Raw genomic sequence first — 20,140 nt, forward strand, 5'->3', positions numbered from 1 at the left:
GGAGAAGACGCTTAAGAGTCCCTTGGACTGCAACCAATCCATCCTAAAGGAGATCAGTCCTGGGTGTTCATTGGAGGGATTGATGTTGAAGGTGAAACTTTAATACTTTGGCCACCTGATACAGAGAGCTGACTCATTTGAAAAGACCCTGATGCTGGGGAAGATTGATGGCAGGAGGAGAAGGGGACGACAGAGGATGCGATGGCTGGATGGCATCACTGACTCAGTGGACATGAATTTGAGTGAACTCCGGGGGTTGGTGATGAACAGGGAGGCCTGGCGTGCTGCGATTCATGGGGTTGCAAAGAGTCAGACACGACCGAGCAACTGAACAGAACTGAACTGAATGTTGTGTTAAAAATATTAAGTTTATAAATTACCCATCACACTTAGCAATATTAGCAACCAGTCCTTTCAAGGTAATATTACGTCCAGGAAAAACTCTGGGCAAGGACGAATTTAAGTAAGTAGTGAGGCTTATGGGTAAAATATATTGCTTTTCAGCCCTTTCTTCCCTCCAATGTATCACAGGGTAAAAAGGAGGAAAAGAAAGAGAAAAGACAAGTTTCAATGAATCTAAAAGATGTCTGTAATCCTTGAACTAGACAAAGATTGAACTCAGATGGAATAATGGTCAATGATTTCATAGAACAGAAAAAGGAAAGTCTGTGTACCTAAGGTTTTTCCAATAGTCATGAATGGACGTGAGAATTGGACTATAAAGAAAGCTGAGCACCGAAGAATTGCTGCTTTTGAACCATGGTGTTGGAGTAGACTCTTGAGAGTCCCTTAGACTGCAAGGAGACCCAACCAGTCCATCATAAAGGAGATCAGTCCTGGGTGTTCATTGAAAGGACTGATGTTAAAGCTGAAACTCCAATACTTTAGCCACCTGATGCTAAGAGCTGACTCATTTGAAAAGATCCTGATTCTGGGAAAGATTGAGGGCAGGAGGAGAAGGGGATGACAGAGGATGAGATGGTTGGATGGCATCATCGACTCGATGGACATGGGTTTGGATGAACTCTGGGAGCTGGTGATGGACAGGGAGGCCTGGCGTGCTGCGGTTCATGGGGTCACAAAGAGTGGGTCATGACTGAGCAACTGAACTGAACTGAACTCCTTGGAAGGAAAGTAATGACCAACCTGAACAGCATATTAAAAAGCAGAGACATTACCTTGTCAACAAAGGTCTGTCTGTGTCGATCACAATAAACTGTGGAACATTCTGAAAGAGATGGGAATCCCAGACCACCTGACCTGCCTCTTGAGAAACCTGTATGCAGGTCAGGAAGCAACTGTTAGAACTGGACATGGAACAACAGACTGGTTCCAAATAGGAAAAGGTGTACGTCAAGGTTGTATATTGTCACCTTGCTTATTTAACTTATATGCAGAGTACATCATGAGGAACGCTGGGCTGGAAGAAGCACAAGCTGGAATCAAGATTGCTGGGAGAAATATCAATAACCTCAGATATGCAGATGACACTACCTTTATGGCAGAAAGTGAAGAGGAACTCAAAAGCCTCTTGATGAAAGTGAAAGAGGAGAGTGAAAAGGTTGGCTTGAAGCTCAACATTCAGAAAACAAAGATCATGGCATCTGGTCCCATCACTTCATGGGAAATAGATGGAAAAACAGTGGAAACAGTGTCAAGACTTTATTTTTTTGGGCTCCAAAATCACTGCAGATGCTGATTGCAGCCATGAAATTAAAAGACGCTTGCTCCTTGGAAGGAAAGTTATGACCAACCTTGATAGTATATTAAAAAGCAGAGACATTACTTTGTCAACCAAGGTCCGTCTAGTCAAGGCAATGGTTTTTCCCGTGGTCATGTATGGATGTGAGAGTTGGACTGTGAAGAAGGCTGATCGCCGAAGAATCGATGCTTTTGAACTGTGGTGCTGGAGAAGACTCTTGAGAGTCCCTTATACTGCAAGGAGATCCAACCAGTCCATTCTAGAGGAGATCAATCCTGGATGTTCATTGGAAGGACTGATGCTAAAGCTGAAACTCCAATACTTTGGCCACCTCATGCAACGAGTTGACTCACTGGAAAAGACTCTGATGCTGGGAAAGGTTGGGGGCGGGAGGAGAAGGGGACGACGGAGAATGAGATGGCTGGATGGCATCACCGACTCTGTGGACATGAGTTTGAGTGTACTCCGGGAGTTGGTGATGGATAGGGAGGCCTGGCGTGCTGTGATTCATGGGGTCGCGGAGAGTCGGACACGACTGAGCGACTGAACTGAACTGAACTGAACTGAGTCAGCCTATGCTTTTGCCAGTAATCATTATGGATGTGAGAGTTGGACTATAAAGAAAGCTGAGCGCCGAAGAATTGATGCTTTTGAACATGAGTTGGACATGATTTTGAGTAGACTCTGGGAGTTGGTGATGGACAGGGAGGCCTGGCGTGCTGCAGTCCATGGGGTTGCAAAGAGTCAGACACTGAGCGACTGAACGGAATTGATATACCTAAGGAGTAGACTCCAATGAAAAGTCAACCTTTTGTGCCCCATATGACACTCAAAAGGCTTTTGAATTGATGGCGTGCTGCTGCTGCTTCTGCTGCTGCTAAGTGACTTCAGTCGTGTCTGACTCTGTACAACCCCATAGACAGCAGCTCACCAGGCTCCCCCATCCCTGAGATTCTCCAGGCAAGAACACTGGAGTGGGTTGCCATTTCCTTCTCCAATGCATGAAAGTGAAAAGTGAAAGTGAAGTCGCTCAGTCATGTCCGACTCTTCACGACCCCATGGACTGTAGCCTACCAGGCTCCTCCACCCACGGGATTTTCCAGGCAAGAGTACTGGAGTGGGGTGCCAGTGCCTTCTCTGGAATTGATGGCATAAGGCCCCTCTGAAGGTGGAGAAAGTAGAGGACAAAACAAGGGGATTATGTGAAGATTTGAAGCATGATTAAATCCAGATCTTCAGTTCTAATTTGGGGAAGATGGCTGACAACCCCTCCAACCTCTCTCACTGTAGCAAACATTACAGGGTCCCAGAATCTGGAAAGTGAGCACAAGTGAGCAAAGAAGTGTGGAACTGAAAGCAACAATGAAGTCTAAACCTATGAGGGAACAGTGAAACCCTCAGCAACTTCCCACTCAGTTACAATAGTTTCATAACCCCCACATGGTATCAAGAACATTCTTTTCAGATGAAACTGAACAAGTCCTGAAGGAAAGACTCACAGGATCTGAATTTAGGGAATTCTCCAATGAAAAAGCCAAAAAAATGAAACCTTAAATTCAAAGCAAAGAGCTTGTATATAAACAGTACCTCACTTTTAATTAAATTAAAATTTGTCTCACATGCAAATAGGAACAAATGGCAAATAATTACTAAGCATTTGAGAAAAGCATTTAACAAGAATGACAGACTAAACCTACAAAAAGACTAGAAGAATCAGATAAAATGCAAGGAAATGCAGAAAACTTTAAGAAATAGTATATTCTCAGTGAGATAAGATATTGCGTCCTTAAAACAAGAATATGGTAACAGTTAAAAAATGATGTAAGAAATAACTCTTAGAAATTAAAAATATGATAGCTGAGATTAAAAATTCATTGAAACAGTTGGAAATGTAGTTAAGAAATTTTCCCTGAAGGTAAACCAAAGACAAAATCATAAAGAAAATAGTTCTACATCGGTATGGGAACTTCAACATGAGATTAGAAGTTACGGAATGAAAAGAGAAAAAATAGTTGAATGGCAATTACCAGAGAATTTATCCTAGAAATGAAGCACCTGAAATTCCAACTTGAAAACTTCCCTCACAATGAAAGAACAGACCTACCACAAAGTCCATTACTGTGCAGTTTCTGAATACTATGGATAATCTCTCAAAGGCAAAATGGGAAGGTAGATGATAAGGGTGCAAAGCTTTCAAAATTCTGAGTAGTTTTCAACTGGGAATTCTAGAAATAATCAAACTATCCATCTTATTTGAGTGTAAAATAAAGATCTTTTCAAACAAGCAGTTCTTGTAATCAACTAATTAATATCCTCTGCACCTTTGCCTAGAAAATCCCATGGATGGAGGAGCCTGGTAGGCTGCAGTCCGTGGGGTCGCTAAAGGTCGGACGCGACTGAGCGACTTCACTTTCACTTTTCACTTTCACACATTGGAGAAGGAAATGGCAACCCACTCCAGTGTTCTTGCCTGGAGAATCCCAGGGACGGGGGAGCCTGGTGGGCTTCCGTCTATGGGGTCACACAGAGTCGGACACGACTGAAGTGACTTAGCAGCAGCAGCAGCAGCAGCACCTTTCTTAGGAAACGAGTAGGGTATGGGCTCCACAAAACTAAAGAAAACCAGAAAAGAATGTTATTTGAGTTCAGAAATTGCTAGTAAACCACTAGGATGGTGTTAAATCAAAGGTCCAGTATCAAACTGTTATGCACTAAATGTTTGTGCCCCCCAGTATTCATATGTTGAAACTGACTCCCAATGTAGGGATACAGAAGGTGGCACCTTTGGGAGGTGATTAGAATTAAATAAAGTCATAAGGATAGCTAAAATCATGGAGCCCTCATAAATGAGATTAGAGCCCTTATGAAAGTCACCAGAGGGTTTTCCTAGGTGGTGCAGTGATAAACAACCCACCTTCAATGCAGAAGATGCAGGAGACATGGGTTCGATCCCTGGGTAGGGAAGATCCCCTAGAGGAGGAAATGGCAACCCACTCCAGTATCCTTGCCTAGAAAATACCATGCAAAGAGACATGACCAAGCAACCGAAGCTGCAAAAGTCACTAGAGGGAGACTTCCACAGGGATCCAACAGTTAAGACTCTGCGCTTCCACTGTAAGGGGCATGGATTCGATCCCTGGTGGGGGAAGTTCCACATGCCACATGGTGCAGCCAAAAAGAAAATAAAAGAAATGTCACCAGAGAGTTTCCTTTCCCTCTCTGCTCTGAACTATGTGAGGATACTGTCAGTATGCAACCTGCAAGAGTTTCCTCATCAGAATTCGACTGTGGTGGCAACCTTGTCTCAGACTTTCAGCCTCCAGAACTGTAAGCAACAAATTCCTGTTGCTTATAAGACACCCAGTTTACAGTATTTTTTAATTATAGCATCGCAACCCAAGCCAAGCACCTATGCATTAGTTCTAGAGATCCACAGACACAGATTGGAGCATGAGGTTGGAGAGTTCCAGGAGGAATATTTCAGGATTAAAAATAAAAGAAGATGTAGATCTCCTGACAGTCTGGGCTCTGGGAAATTGTAGAGAATAGTTTTGTGTTTTTTTTTAACAAAGATGTTGGAACATACTTTAAGTCTTAGGAGAGGACTGAGGAAAATTAAGCAATGAAATAATAAGGTCATGATTACAAAAAATTAAGTTATACAGAAGTGGAATTATGGTCACTATCTACCACCTGATTCAGCAATGAATTGTCACAGAAATGAAACTACTTAACCATAACTTATCATAAACTCAGAGGAAAGGAGAAAGAGAAGAGAAAGTAGGAATATAAGACCATTAAATCTTCACATGACAAGTGAAAGTCAGTAGTTTATGTCTAAAATTGATCACTTCAAAAATAGTAATATCATATATTATTTGGAAATGTGAATGGCAATACAAGAAAGCAGGAGCAAAATATTTAAAGGAGTTACTTCAGAGTAGCAGAATGTAGGGATAATTTGGGAATGATCAAGAACATGGGTTTGCTGATAACTTTTTTTTTTTACCACCATTTGATATTTCTGACTTTGATAAAAATGGAATTTTTTTAAATAAATGAGAGAAAGACTAAGTCTCAGAATACTAAAAGGTTGATGCATTTTTTACTTCATCTTTCACCTGTTATACAATATTCAGATACTGCCTTTCTGATAACACCATTTTGCTTGTACGATTTCAGCCCTCTGTTCATAAATGAACTAATATATCATATATTTGAGTGGAAACTTTTTCCCCCAAAATTGAAAGGCACTAAGTTTTTCTCCTAAAGCAAAATGCAACTTTCCAACTTGTAAAATTTCCATTAGTAAAGAAACAACTATCAATCGATACATCAAAACATAACTTCAAATAAAAGTTTTAATGATCAAGATTTCTAGTTTTTTTGAAGCAATTTTAAATGGCTGCCTCCATTTTTCATTGGCAAATATTGTTCATTCCATCTGTTGTACTAGTGTGAATTTTATCTTCCTGTTAAAGGCACAAACTGATTTTGCTATGACTTATATGAAACCTGTGGTTAGATGTCTTAGGTGGTTATACCTTTTTACCAAAGAGATTTAGCTTTTTAAAAAATCATTAAATGTATGGTAAGAGTTAGAGAGGTTTGGTCTATGATGGAAATACGACCAAGAATTTCCAGAAACAAATATTTCATTTAAACACTTTCAGCTACTTTTCTTCTTTAGTGAAGTCTAAATTTTCCCATTAATAACGTTAAAAACTACCACTAGGAGTAGAATATCTTACTTTTCTTCTTTCCTCTAGTTGCTATGTTCTCTTTTCAACAAATCAATAATTTCATAGCTTCCTATAGTTCTCAGTGTTTTTCATCTTGCTTTTTGCTCTAAGGTTTCTCTAAAGTTCCCTGTTCCTAACCCAGATCTATTCTTTTTCTTGTCACTTCAGAAAAGAAGGATTCAAGAGGAGTTTGAACTATGCCAGACACTCAAAGCCATTGAAAAACAACTTAGCAGACCACATGCCCGTGACTTCAAGGCAAGTTTAACTCTTAAATATAAAAAAGAATAATGTAAAACAAGACCACAATTGATTAAATAATTATATATAAGAAGAAACAGAATTACAGATGTAGAAAACAAACTTAGGGTTACTAAGGGGTAAGATGGAGGAGAGATAAATTGGAAGATCAAGATTGACATACACATACAACTAAATATAAAATAGATAACTAATAAGGACCTACTGTATAGTACAATGACCTCTATTCAATACTCTGTAATAGAAAACAGTCTAAAAAAGACTGGATGTATGTATAACTGATTCTTTTTGCTGTATACCTGAAACTAACATAACATTATAAATCAACTGTACTCCAATAACATTTTTAAAAGTAAATTGAAAATAAAATTTAAAAGTCTACATTTTATCTTTAGAAGAAAAATGCCTATAATAACAATTTTTAAAATTGGACTTTTTTGTGTTGAACACCCAGCATCCATTTTCAGAAAATACTCTGCAGTCAGTATACAGGTAAAGCAGTCTCATACAGAATCCTGAAATTTCTATACAATAAGAGCTAATGCTTAAAATAATCCCTAAAAATTAAATATCCAAAATAATTAAAATCAAAATCCAATTTTAATATTATTAAAGAATAGAAATTGGATTAAAACCTTTTGGGAAGGATTTTATTTCATCCAAAGGCAATTTCTTCTGGGACCTTAGCTATTAGCATGAAATCATATTTAAGTCCGTCTAAACAATTCAGTTAATATCCCTTGCTCTTTGTCAATGTTAATATTTACTAAACAGCACCACTATTCAGCCAGCAAATCAAACCAGAAGCTTGGCAAAGAGGTTAACTTCTTTCCACTTCCAATAGACCTTGAGCTCTGGCTGAATGTTCTTCTGAAATACCCATAAAGAACAGCTGTCCCTCTTAGGTTACCATTATATTAAATTTTTGGTTCTCTGCCATAGAACAAGCAGCCTAACTACACTTTTATCTTGTTTATCCAGATGGAAAATCTCTTAATTTGCCCTTTGGACAAATTTAATCCCTATTTAATCCCTTACTTAACCCATATATTTCAAGACCCACCATGCCTGATTCTACTCCTCCATTGCATGTTTTGATGACTGTCTCAACCTGCCTTCTCTTCTCTTTTCTCATGCCAGCTGCACTAGAACCACAATCTCTTGCTTATCTCCTTTCCTGCAAGCTGCATCTGCTTCCTCCAACGTTGTCCTCTCTTTCTCTACCTGCCCATCTCCTAGTCAGCCTTCAGATCTCAGTTTACATGTCATTTTCTCAGTGAAGGCTTTGTGATACCTAACATAAATTCATTAAATATTGGAGCTATCTTGTTCATATATTTAGGTTCTGGGTTCACCTTCATTTGCATCTGCATTATAGGAGCTGCCAATGGTTTTAGAAAAACAACCGATTTTAAAATGAGAAAATGCTACCCATTATTTATGAAAATTGAGGAAAATCCAATTACCAATTTTGATTGTACATTTTGTGAAAGTTTCCAGACCACTAATGTAAGGTCTAAAGTTTACTGTGATTTCAATTTTTTGTCATGTTGACCAGTTATTGACAAGAGTTAGAATCCAGGACTTCTGACTGAAAATACAGAACTCTTTGCTCCATCTTAAAAAGTGTCAATTTCTTTAGGATTACAAGGCTCTATCCAGCTATTCCTATTTTAAAATGTAAAAATCTTAAGAAGAAGATTATGCCATTTGCAGCAACATGAATGGACCTAGAGATTGTCACATTGAGTGAAGTAAATCAGACAGAGAAGTATTTATGACATCCCTTACATGCAGAATCTAAAAATAAATTATACAAATTAACTTATTTACAAAACAAACTCACAGACTTAGTGAACGAGAACTTACAGTTGCCAGGGGAAAGGATCAGGGGAAAGGATAGATAGGGAGTTTGGGCTAAATGTGTACACACTGCTATATTTAAAATGGATAACCAACAAGGACCTACTGTATAGCACAAGGAACTCTGCTCAATGTTATGTGGCAGCCTGGATGGGAGAGGAGTTTGGAGAACATATATATATATATACCCACATATATATATATAGTTGAGTCCCTTTGCTGTCAATCTGAAACTACCACAACATTGTTAATCAGCTACACTCCAACATAAAATTAAAAGTTTAAAAATACAATTTTAAAAATCTTATGAAGATTACATAATAAAATACATTCACATGGGAAGAAGGAAAGGGGAGTAGGATAAGGATATGGGATTAAGATATACAAACCACTATGTATAAAATAGATAAGCAATAAAGATATATTGTACAACACAGGGAAATACAGCCTTAATTTTGTAATAACTCTAAAGGTGGTATAATCTATAAAATACTGAATCACTATGCTGTACACCTAAAGCTAAGATTATAAAATATATTTCAATAATTTTTTACCCACACTTTTGTGTGAATAATTTGTCACATTATTTTCCCTTAAGTCAGAGGAACTCTCAGCTGATAGGGAGATTTATGACCAGTAATGGATGGCTAAAAATAAAAGAAAAAAGGATCTCACAAAATAAGAGTAAGGGACACATTAAGGTAACTTTGCATCCTTATCACTTTTGACCACCTCCATACAAGAAAGCTATGTATAATCCTAAAAGATGATGCTGTTAAAGTGCTGCACTCAATATGCCAGCAAATTTGGAAAACTCAGCAGTGGCCACAGAACTAGAAGAGGCCAGTTTTCATTTCAATCTCAAAGAAAGGCAATGACAAAGAATGTTCGAACTACCATAGAGTTGCACTCATTTCACATGCTAGCAAGGTAACGCTCAAAATCCTTCAAACTAGGCTTCAACAGTGTGTGAAATGAGAAATCTGGATGTATAAGCTGAATTTAGAAAAGGCAGAGGAACCAGAAATCAAATTGCCAACATCCATTGAATCATAGAAAAAGCAACAGAATTCAAAAAAATTATCTACTTCTGCTTCATTGACTATGGTAAAGCCTTTAACTGTGTGGATCACAACTAGAAAATTCTTAAGGAGATGAGGATTCCAGACCACCTTACCTGTCTCCTGTGAAACCTATATGCAGACAAGAAGCAATAGTTAGAGCTGCTCATGGAACAATGAACTAGTTCAAAATTGGGAAAAGAGTACATCAAGGCTGTATATTGTTACCCTGCTTTTTAAAATTATATGCAGAGTACATAATGCAAAATGCCAAGCTGGATGAATCACAAGCTGGAATCAAGATTGCCAGGAGAAATATTAACAACCTCAGATATGAATAGGATACCACTCTAAAGGCAGAAAATGAAGAGGAACTAAAGAGTCTCTTGATGAGGGTGAAAGAGGAAAGTGGAAAAGCTGGCTTAAAACTCAACGTTCAGAAAACTAAGATCATGGCAACTTATCCCATCACTTCATGGGAAATAGATGGGGAAACAATGGAAATAATGACAGACTTTATTTTCTTGGGCTCCAAAATCACTGTGGACAGTTCAGACATGAAATTAAAAGATGCTTGCACCTTGGAAGGAAAGCTATGACAAACTTCAACAGCATATTAAAAAGCAGAGACATCATTTTGCCAACAAAGGTTCATACAGTCAACACTATGCTTTTTCCAGAGTCATGCATGGATGTGAGAGTTGGACTATAAAGAAAGCTGAGCGCCAAAGAATAGATGCTTTTGAACCATGGTGTTAGAGAAGACTCTTGAGGGTCCCTTGGATAGCCAGGAGACCAAAGCAGTCAATATTAAAGGAAATAAACCCTAAATATTCATTAGAAGGACTGGTGCTGAAGCTCCAATACTTTAGTCACTGATGTGAAGAGTCGACTCATTGGAAAAGGTCCTGATGCTGGGAAAGATTGAGGGTAGGAGAAGGGGGCAACAGAGAATGAGATGGTTGGAAGGCATCACTGACTTCATGGACATGAGTTTGGGCAAACTCTGGGAGATATTGAGGGACAGGGAAGCCTGGTGTGCTGCAGTTCACGGGGTCACAAAGAGTCAGACACAACTTAGTGACTGAACAATGACAACAGTAATAATATAAGAAAGACTATTTCTAACCAATTATGCTGTGTTCTAAAATGTAACTCTTTTTTTTGACCGTGTTTAACTGGCAGTGATAAAAAATCAATATTTTAATCTGTCTGTACCTGACAGTTATAGCATTTTACACTTGGATAGGATTACACAATTTAAAATATTCATTTAAATACATTATTGAATTAGATTCTTGAAACAAATACATGGCTTGCTTATTTACAGATGAGAATCTAACTCTCAATGGGCTTAATGGATCAGTAGGGACAGAGTTTCATTCTTTAGACTAAAATCTTCCTCTTTCCCAAACCCCACAAACTTGCTCATAAAACATCATTCTCAGTACATACTTACATTTCATCACACCTTGAATTTCATAAACAGGCTTGAGAATCACAGCGCCATAAAAGCCTCTAGGGAATGGATTTGTTGAGTCCCAATTAGCTGAAAAACCTGTAAGTATCACAGTTCGTGTTCTGTTCTTGGGGATCTTCCATTGGATAATTTCCTTTAGGGTATAAATCTGTTCATCTTCACACTCATAGAACTCTCCTTCTTGTGACAAAGGCAAAGTAAATGAGTGATTTTGATGATTCCTTAGCACACCACAGTTTACCATTATTTCTCCATTTATCTCTTCCACTGAGTTGAGCATGATTCGCTCACCTTGCTTTATGATGAGATTCTCTAGTTTTATATCCTTCTGATGATAGAAGCAAGGATGATTCAGTCTACTTGGTCTAATATGGTTGGCTTTTGTAATCTCTTCCATAGTGAGGTATGGAGTTGTATCAGTCACAATCTTAAAAAGACCTGAGAACAGAATTCTGTGAATTAAAAAAAGTTCTTAACAATGGAAGTTCTTATAAGTAAATCACAGTGAGAGAGTTATAAAGTAAGTAAAACATAGCATTTAAAAGTAATGTACCTTTTTAAAGATTAGAGATATTTGTTTTAACCCTGAATTCTTCTAGGGTATATTTTAATGTATTATCTGTAGGCTGGATTGTCAGATCCAGACAGGTCACATAGATGGAAACAAGAGGAAAATATCTTGAAATAGAAAAGGCCCACTTCTTGAAAATTAAATCCGCATGAAATACTGGCTCTCTCCTAACTACATGTGTGATCATGAGCAAGGCACTTAATTTCTCAAGATCACATTTTAATTTTTAAAATGAAAGGACTAGATTAGATGAGTATTTCCACATATATTCTCTGGAAACACCAAAATTAAAAGATATTCCAGTTGGAAACTGCTTCATGGTCAAGTTAACAATTACAAAGCTATTACCTGGAACTTGACCATGCTGATGACTGTAACACATCATGAATGAACTTAATGACACTAAATTGCACACTTTAAAGTGGTAAATTTGATGCCATGCATATTTTACTATAACAAAATGTATCTACCTTTTTCCAAATAATTTGAAATTTCTCAGAAACTTTAGATGCACCATGACTCATAAGAGAGGACTATAACATGCAGAATTTCCAAAATTTCTTTCATCATAAAACTCTTAGGGAAACATTCATTAATAAATTACAAAACAGCATATCATACATATTAGTTATCCACATAACTCTCATTGGGAAATGCCAGGTTAGGAAGTTGTTCTGGATTGAAATCTCTTGATTATATATCATTCATTCTTTCTATTACTTCTCCAATTTTGTCATTATTTCACTATTTCAAATCTTTTCTTTCAAAACTATTGGGACAGTCAAGTAACAAAGCTTTTTATGTTTGCATGTTTAAATTTAATTCTTCTCTTTCAATTATTTTGCATTTATTTCATAAGCACATCTGTTTTGTAACACTACCAGAAATTTATTTATTGAATAAATTTCATTAAATTCCAAAGAAAGTAAGAACAAAGGGAAAATTAGGTAACTGCTTGCTTAACTCCAAAGTAAATTAAGAAAATATTAAATAATAGCATCCACTTAGAAAGCAGCATCTAAAGAACCCTAGAAGGATGATATAGCTTGGAAAAGTTATTTATTCACTTAGTCAAAAATACAGTTCAATTAAATTTATCTTTATATCAAATTATTATTAACCAGATTAAAATGTCTTTTACATGTATTTTGGGTTATGGTACAAAGATTTATGTTGCTATTTTACTCAAACAAAAAAAAATACAGGATTTTGAAGTTTTTAAATATAAATGTTCTGAAAAAGTACGTGATGCAATCCTGACTAAGACTGAAGAAGATAGCATGTGCAATCTGTCCTGAAAACTTTTATAAATCAAATAGCGTTCATCCTCTGCATGGTGTGCTTGAAGGCAGTAAGGGAAAAAAACATTTACTTTGAAGGAGCTTCTTATTTTGTTATGTCTTGTATCAGGGAAAATCCAATAAAACAGTACACTTGAATTCCCCACAGTAACTGAATGTGTGTGTGTGATCGTGCGCGCGCGCGCATGCACCCGTGTGCAAGTGTATGCACATGTTTAGTCTCATTTGTCTCCATGGGAAGATTTATTTCGAAGCATCCACAGGCATTATAAGGGTATAAAAAATTTAGCAGTTTTTCCGAAATAAGTTTAAATAATAGTTACCTAGAATCTCATAAGCGTAGAGAAACATAGTTTTATTTCTATCCTAGCTATATTGATGACATAAGTCACAGAAGAATTAATTCAGCATCTTCTTTCCTGGGGAATTGGGTTCACCTAAGGTAATAACAGACCCGAAGTGTTATGAAGTAGAAAAGCTGAAACCCTAAGGGCCACTATTATTTCAAGTTAATCACACATTTCAGAGTTTCAGAGCTGTCTTGTTGGATGTCTCTATTGCAAGAAAAATCTATCTAAGAAATCTGTGTGTTTTCCCTTAGAAGATGATTAAGGACACAGTTTAGCATATTAAGTGGCAGAGTACAGTAAAAATATTTTATTATTAACTTGTTTCTTTATATATTATTGCAGCCAGTCCAAGAGTCTCTCCTTATAAATAGCCATTCAATACCATATAAACTAGTTTGAAGTATATAGAAATATATATCTATACACATACATATGAAAGTGAAGGTGAAAGTCACTCAGCTGTTTCCGACTCTTTGCAACCCCAAGGACTATACAAGCCATGGAATTTATCAGGCCAGAATACTGGAGTGGGTAGCCTTTCCCTTCTCCAGGGCATTGTCCCAACCCCGGGACTGAACACAGGTCTCCCACATTGCAGGCAGATTCTTTACCAGCTGAGCCACAATGGAAGCCCAAGAATACTGGAATGGGTAGCCTAACCCTTCTCCAGTGGATCTTCCTGGCCCAGGAATTGAACTGGGGTCCTCCTGCATTGCAGGTGGATTTTTTACCAACTGAGTTATGAGGGAAGCCCTACACATACATACATATATATATATATATATATATATGAATTACATAATACTGGAGCTATAATTTCATAATAAACTAAAGCAATATAGTTTTATAGTGCAGAAAATATAATCTAGTATTTTTTCAAAACAAAACATGCTTCAGGAGCTGCATAATAATTAGAGTGATAATAAAATAAGCCAATGAAGTGAAGTCGCTCAGTCGTGTCCAAGTCTTCGCGACCCCATGGACTGTAGCCTACCAGGCTTCTCAGTCCATGGGATTTTCCAGGCAAGAGAACTGGAGTGGGTTGCCATTTCCTTGTCCAGGGTATCTTCCCAACCCAGGGATCAAACCCGGGTCTCCCGCATTGTAGGCAGACGCTTTACCCTCTGAGCCACCAGGGAAGCAAAATAAGCCAATATATCATCTTAACAATTTAAGTTAAAAAGCAGAAAGAAAATAGATTTCTATTCCAAATTTGATTTTCACCTATTAAAATGGATGGGCTTCCCAGGTGGCACTACTGGTAAAGAACTCAGTTGCCAACGCAGGAGATGGAAGAGACATGAGTTCAATCCCTGGGTTGGAAAGGTAATCCACTCCAGTGTTCTTGCCTGGAGAATCCCCATGGACAGAAGAGCCTGGTGGGCTACAGTCCATAGGGTTGCAAAGAGTTGTACACTACTGAATCAACTTAGCACACATGCAAAAAGGATACTACTCTTATTTTTACTTAGGAGAAATTGCTCATATGTAGTGTGTTTCTTGAGAAACAAAAATTATAAGGAAATGTAATCAGCTGTTCTGTTGAAAATTAGTCAATAAGAAAATTTAGTCTTTGAGATCTTAATCCTGAATCTTAGGCTTTTGGGAAGTTCATACTTTTATCTAATTCTTAATGATCTGCAATCATTATTATTAATAGTAACAACTGAAATTTGCTCAAAAAGTAACAAATTTGAACAATTTTTTCATATGCATCATTTATAATCTTTTAAAAATAATAAAATAAATATTACCAAGGAATATAAAAAGTCATGATTTTCTCAGTCATGGCTATAGAATCTCAACTCAGACCTTTGAAATCCAAATGTCATAATCTTACCTACACACCAGGCTACCTCCCTTTTGCACAAATGACTTACAAGGACACTATGAAAACATATTTATTCCAGTTCACAAAAAAATGTATGTGATCTTACAAGTAGCCCTTTGCTTTCCATTGATCAGCCTTTCCAGAGCCTCCAATATGAAAAGAGATAAAATAAATTCCTGGTTCACTGTGCAGAATTTACACTCATCAGACTTTTTTCTACTTTTTCCTTTACCTCATCAATTCTCACACAAATAGGGAGAAATTTTTTAAAACACAAAATTTACAACTGTATATTACAATACTATTTATATTCCAATTGTGTATTCACATAAGATCACTGTGAAGAGTTCACAATCTTTTTTCCTTATCTAATCTCTAATTCAGATAAGCAGATGACACGACCCTCATGGCAGAAAGTGAAGAACTAAAGAGCCTAGTGATGAAAGTGAAAGAGGGGAGTGAAAAAGTTGGCTTAAAGCTCAACATTCAGAAAACCAGAATCATGGCATCTGGTCCCATCACTTCATAACAAATAGATGGGCAAAAGTGGAAACAGTGACAGACTGTATTTTGGGGGGCTCCAAAATCACTGCAGATGGTGACAGCAGCCATGAAATTACAAGACGTTTGCTCCTTGAAAGAAACCTAGACATCATATTAAGAAGCAGAGACATTACTTTCCAACAAAGGTCTGTCTAGTCAAAGCTTTGGTTTTTCCAGTAGTCATGTACAAATGTGAGAGTTGGACAATAAAGAAAGCTGAGCGCTAAAGAATTGATGCGTTTGAACTGTGGTGTTGGAGAAGACTCTTGAGAGTCCCTTGGACAGCAAGGAGATCCAACCAGTTCATCCTAAAGGAAATCAGTCCTGAATATTCATTGGAAGAACTGATGTTGAAGCCGAAACTCCAATACTTTGGCCACCTGATGCAAAGAACTGACTCATTTGAAAAGACCCTGATACTGGGAAAGATTGAAGGTGGGAGGAGAAGGGGCAACAGAGGATGAGATGGTTGGATGGCATCACCGACTCAATGGACATGAGTTTGAGTAAACTCCAGGAGTAGTGATGGACAGGGAGGCCTGGCGTGCTGCAGTCCATGGGGTTGCAAAGAGTCAGACACGACTAAGTGACTGAACTGAACTGAATCTCTAGCTCATCTTCACAGTTCCAACCAAACATATCCCACCAACTCTGAGAAAAGGAATCCTAGAGTGAACTTTATGAACTAATTCTCATTTTCCTCTCATACCTTCAAAATTAGAATATTAAAAGACTGGCACCTTGAATGTGCTGGAAATTTACCTGCATGATAGAATTCATTCTGAATAACAATATGAGGTAGCTAAATATAAAAAACAAACGCTTCACAAATAAGCACAGGAAAGTCTGAAGAGATACCATAAATTCTCTATCATCTCAGCAAATAAAATACATAGTAGGATTTTGTGTCTCTGAAGCTCAAGGGCTTAATCACAAGGTTACACATTTAAACCTTTCATTATTATTTGGAGCCATAAATTGTTTGTCTAGCTTTTCACTCTCCTTTTGGGTGCAGAAATTCTTAGAACTTCTTAAAACAAGCAAGATGAGAAAGTGAACTTCACTGATATTTAAGACATTGATTGACACTAGTCTCAACTCTTCATGTGTCAGGTGGCCACATGCCTGGAGGTGTAGGCATGTGGGAGTCCAGGGAACTGCACAAGCTGAAGAGGTTGACAGCACTGCCTATTAGATCATATACTCTGAGTGTGCTGCAGACCACCTGGCCATATGTTAAGTGGGTTTCCAGAATATATTATCACAGTTTTTAAATAAAATAAATCTCACAAAATGGATAAATGACTTCACGCACTTCTTGCAAAAAATCATGTATTGAAAATAAAACTAATATAACACAGACAAGGAGCAAAAAATGATGAAGCTGACATTTCTACTCTAACTCAAGTTTTTCTTTAGCCATATTATGAAATAAAACAATGACATTATAGTCTAATAAAATATGAAAGGTGGCTGAAACTTCTTTAATACTTTAAAGTTGTCAAAATGTAGATTTATATCCATTACATCATAGAGAAATTAGTCTTTGACATATAGGTTAACAATACATAAAATATACATGCAATCACATAATTTTAAATAAATACATATATATTTGATATACTGCTCAAAAATTTCCAGTGGACTTCTTCTATGTGAAGAAGAATATTTAGAGACAAATCAAAAGCATTTGTCATACAAAGACATGATGTACCTTTTTGTCTTGTGTCTTGTCTCTCTGCCAGTAAAGCAAACTGTATTTCACTTATTTTTGTGAGGGTATGCCTTTGCCTCTTAAAATTGCACTTTGTCCTGCAATCAAATTCTTCAGAATCCCTCAAGAATTTTATTTTATACTTGCTTATATAAGTATTTTTGTTCTGCATTTTCCTATTATTTTGTTATATTCTCAAGGTAATTCTTAGGTCAGGATATCCTACAAAAAGTATTTTGTTCAATACTACCCTAAATCTGGTATTTTGACTAGAAATTTTAGTTCAATTATCTCTACTTAATTTCAGATTTAATGAGATGCATGAAATACCCTATCAAAGCAAAAAAAAATAAAAAACACAAAATTCTTGGGGAAAGTAATGAAATGTAATAATAATAACATCCAAGCTTTAAAAACATTTTCAGATTTCTCAGAGTCAATTATAGGATTACTGAAAATCATCAACTGATAAGTGATTCTAACAATCTTGACAGAAGTCTCTAAGAGTAGCAACAAGGATTGCAAGGAAAGTCAAAGTTCGTAAGAAAATTTTGCATAGGAATTTAATGGGGTATTTAGGAGGGGAGAAGACATATCTAAGATGGTGACCAAGTCTGTTAAATGTTAGATGCTAAATGAGGACGTAGAATTAATATGTTTGAATGTCTTTACATGTATAATGAAATCAGAATTATCTATAATAGCTGTTAATGGTTTTTAATAGTTCTTTTACTTGAGGGTAAAAAATAATAAATCATAAAATCTTTTAAATCATTTTTACCTCAATGGTTCAAACATTGCATGAAAAAAAAACTTATTTTCCCACTAAGTCCTTAAAAGTTTTGACTATGTATATCTAACACATTTGAGATATTAAGCAAATAATTCATGTACATAATGTTAGATTTTAAAATCAAATGATATAATATTATATCTACTCCTAAAACTCTGTTATAATCGTGGCTTTATTAATAAAAGTACCATATATCCTTGTTCATGTTAAAACTTTCTCTCTACTAAGCAGTGAGAATGAGTAATAGACCTAGGATGAAGTGAGAAGATGTGAGAAATTTTTCTTTTCATGAATCTTGACAAGAGCACAGTTCTCTGGACTCTTGTAGTTCTGCAGAGCGCTGTCCCTTTTATCATACACATAGAGGCATCAGGACTGGAAAGAACCCCCATAGACAATTATTCCCCTCAAATCTCTCATAAGGCTTTATTAAGAGGATAGTAGAAATATTATAGATTTACTATTTCTGGCCCTTGGTGACTTCAGGCACTAGAATTTTCAGGGCCAGCAACATACTACTATTCCAACAGTAAAGTAAAGTAGTCAGAGTAGGAATTTTTGATTCAAACAGATGGAGTTTGATTTTGACCTCAGTCCGTCCCCCACTGTGTAAAGTTGAGAACTCAGATTCTCAGAGTTATAATTTCGTTTTCTGTAAAATGGAGAATGTTGTATCATCCTCCTCATAAAGTCATTCTGATGATTAATGAGTCAATACATGTAACACACGTAGATAGCACTTAACACATAGCAAGCACCAAAAAGGAAAATACAAAAATTTATTTGCTATTCTTTCACCTCATTTCTTTCACTCTGGAATTCTAAGCCATTGTAGGATGGTTATAACATCAGAGAGACGAACACTTATAGGGCCAAAGAGTACACACTAGATATTTCAGTTTGGATCAAATTAGATGAGACAAAATATGTAGAATCCACAATTCACTAGTAAGTGACACAGGCTGAGCAAAACTAATTCCCAGCAACCATTATAGATTATGCCAGAGTGTTTGATTATGGAAAAGAACCTCAGGTGACTTCTTTAGCTGGACTGCCTTTGGGGAAATATTTCCAGGTGGCTTTGAGGAGTCTGTCTGACTCCGGTGGCTTTGAGGAGTCTGTCTGACTCTGTGCTTCAATAAATTTGCTTAGAATTTAACCATCATAATATTATGCTCATAATAAGCTGATTATAGGGAGATGTAAGCACATTTTAAATGCAAATATTGTGCTGGTTGTAGTTATTTACAAGGTATACATTATACACAGTTGCTGAAGTTCCCTTGAACAAAAGAAGCAGCAAAATGCCAAGGTATTTTTGAAAACGTGTTTTATTCACAGCTCTGAAGGGTAGTTGAAGCCAATTGAGGGAGGAGTATACCCTCCCTCTATTTTAATGATCTTAATTTTGCTTATAGAAAGAGTTTGGGAGCCATGTGGTGCTGATTGCGTTGTTCAGTATTGATGTTGCTTGCAAATTAAATGTACCTAAGTAGCCACCTGTTTATGCTTATGATTATGTAAAGCCCCATATGTTTCCCTCTCTACACATGGGAGGTAAATATTGAAAAAATTATTCTGGTGTGAAGGGTGAAAACAGCAGCAATTCTTCTATAACTGTCAACATATGCTGTGGTGTTTCCTTTAATGTTGTGCTTTTTCTGACATATTTGCTGATTTTTACCATGCAGTGTTCAAAAAAATCTGTTATCCATGGTTATACAAAACAATTAAAAAATCAGTTTACATTAAATTCAAATTAGGAAGAGATATAGTTTTCCAATGTAACCGTAAGTTCTAAATGGATTTCAGAGCTTATGATTTAAATAGATTTTGATTTGCACAATAAAGAAAACCAAACATTTTTTCTAAATTCACCAGCATGTATAAAAGAATATTTTCTCCCTAAGCACATCCTTTTGATCCCA

At 36.6% G+C, this 20,140-nt stretch overlaps 1 protein-coding gene across 5 annotated transcripts in view; it reads right to left on the reverse strand.

The window, feature by feature from the left end:
- Nucleotides 1-20,140, reverse strand: part of THEMIS (thymocyte selection associated) — a 242,128-nt gene that overhangs the window by 161,473 nt on the left and 60,515 nt on the right. For 4 of the 5 annotated variants that reach the window (XM_088840734.1, XM_088840737.1, XM_088840735.1 and 1 more), the window contains exon 3: nt 11,089-11,547. The exons of the other annotated variant lie outside the window; for it this stretch is intronic. In XM_088840734.1, coding sequence (XP_088696860.1) covers nt 11,089-11,547 — 459 coding nt within the window. The remainder of the gene's footprint in view (nt 1-11,088; nt 11,548-20,140) is intronic. 5 annotated transcript variants of the gene reach the window in all.

This window comes from Moschus berezovskii, chromosome 10 (genome assembly GCF_049115385.1).
Source record: "Moschus berezovskii isolate FMDL1 chromosome 10, NW_MosBer_1.0, whole genome shotgun sequence".
Lineage (NCBI taxonomy): Eukaryota > Metazoa > Chordata > Mammalia > Artiodactyla > Moschidae > Moschus > Moschus berezovskii.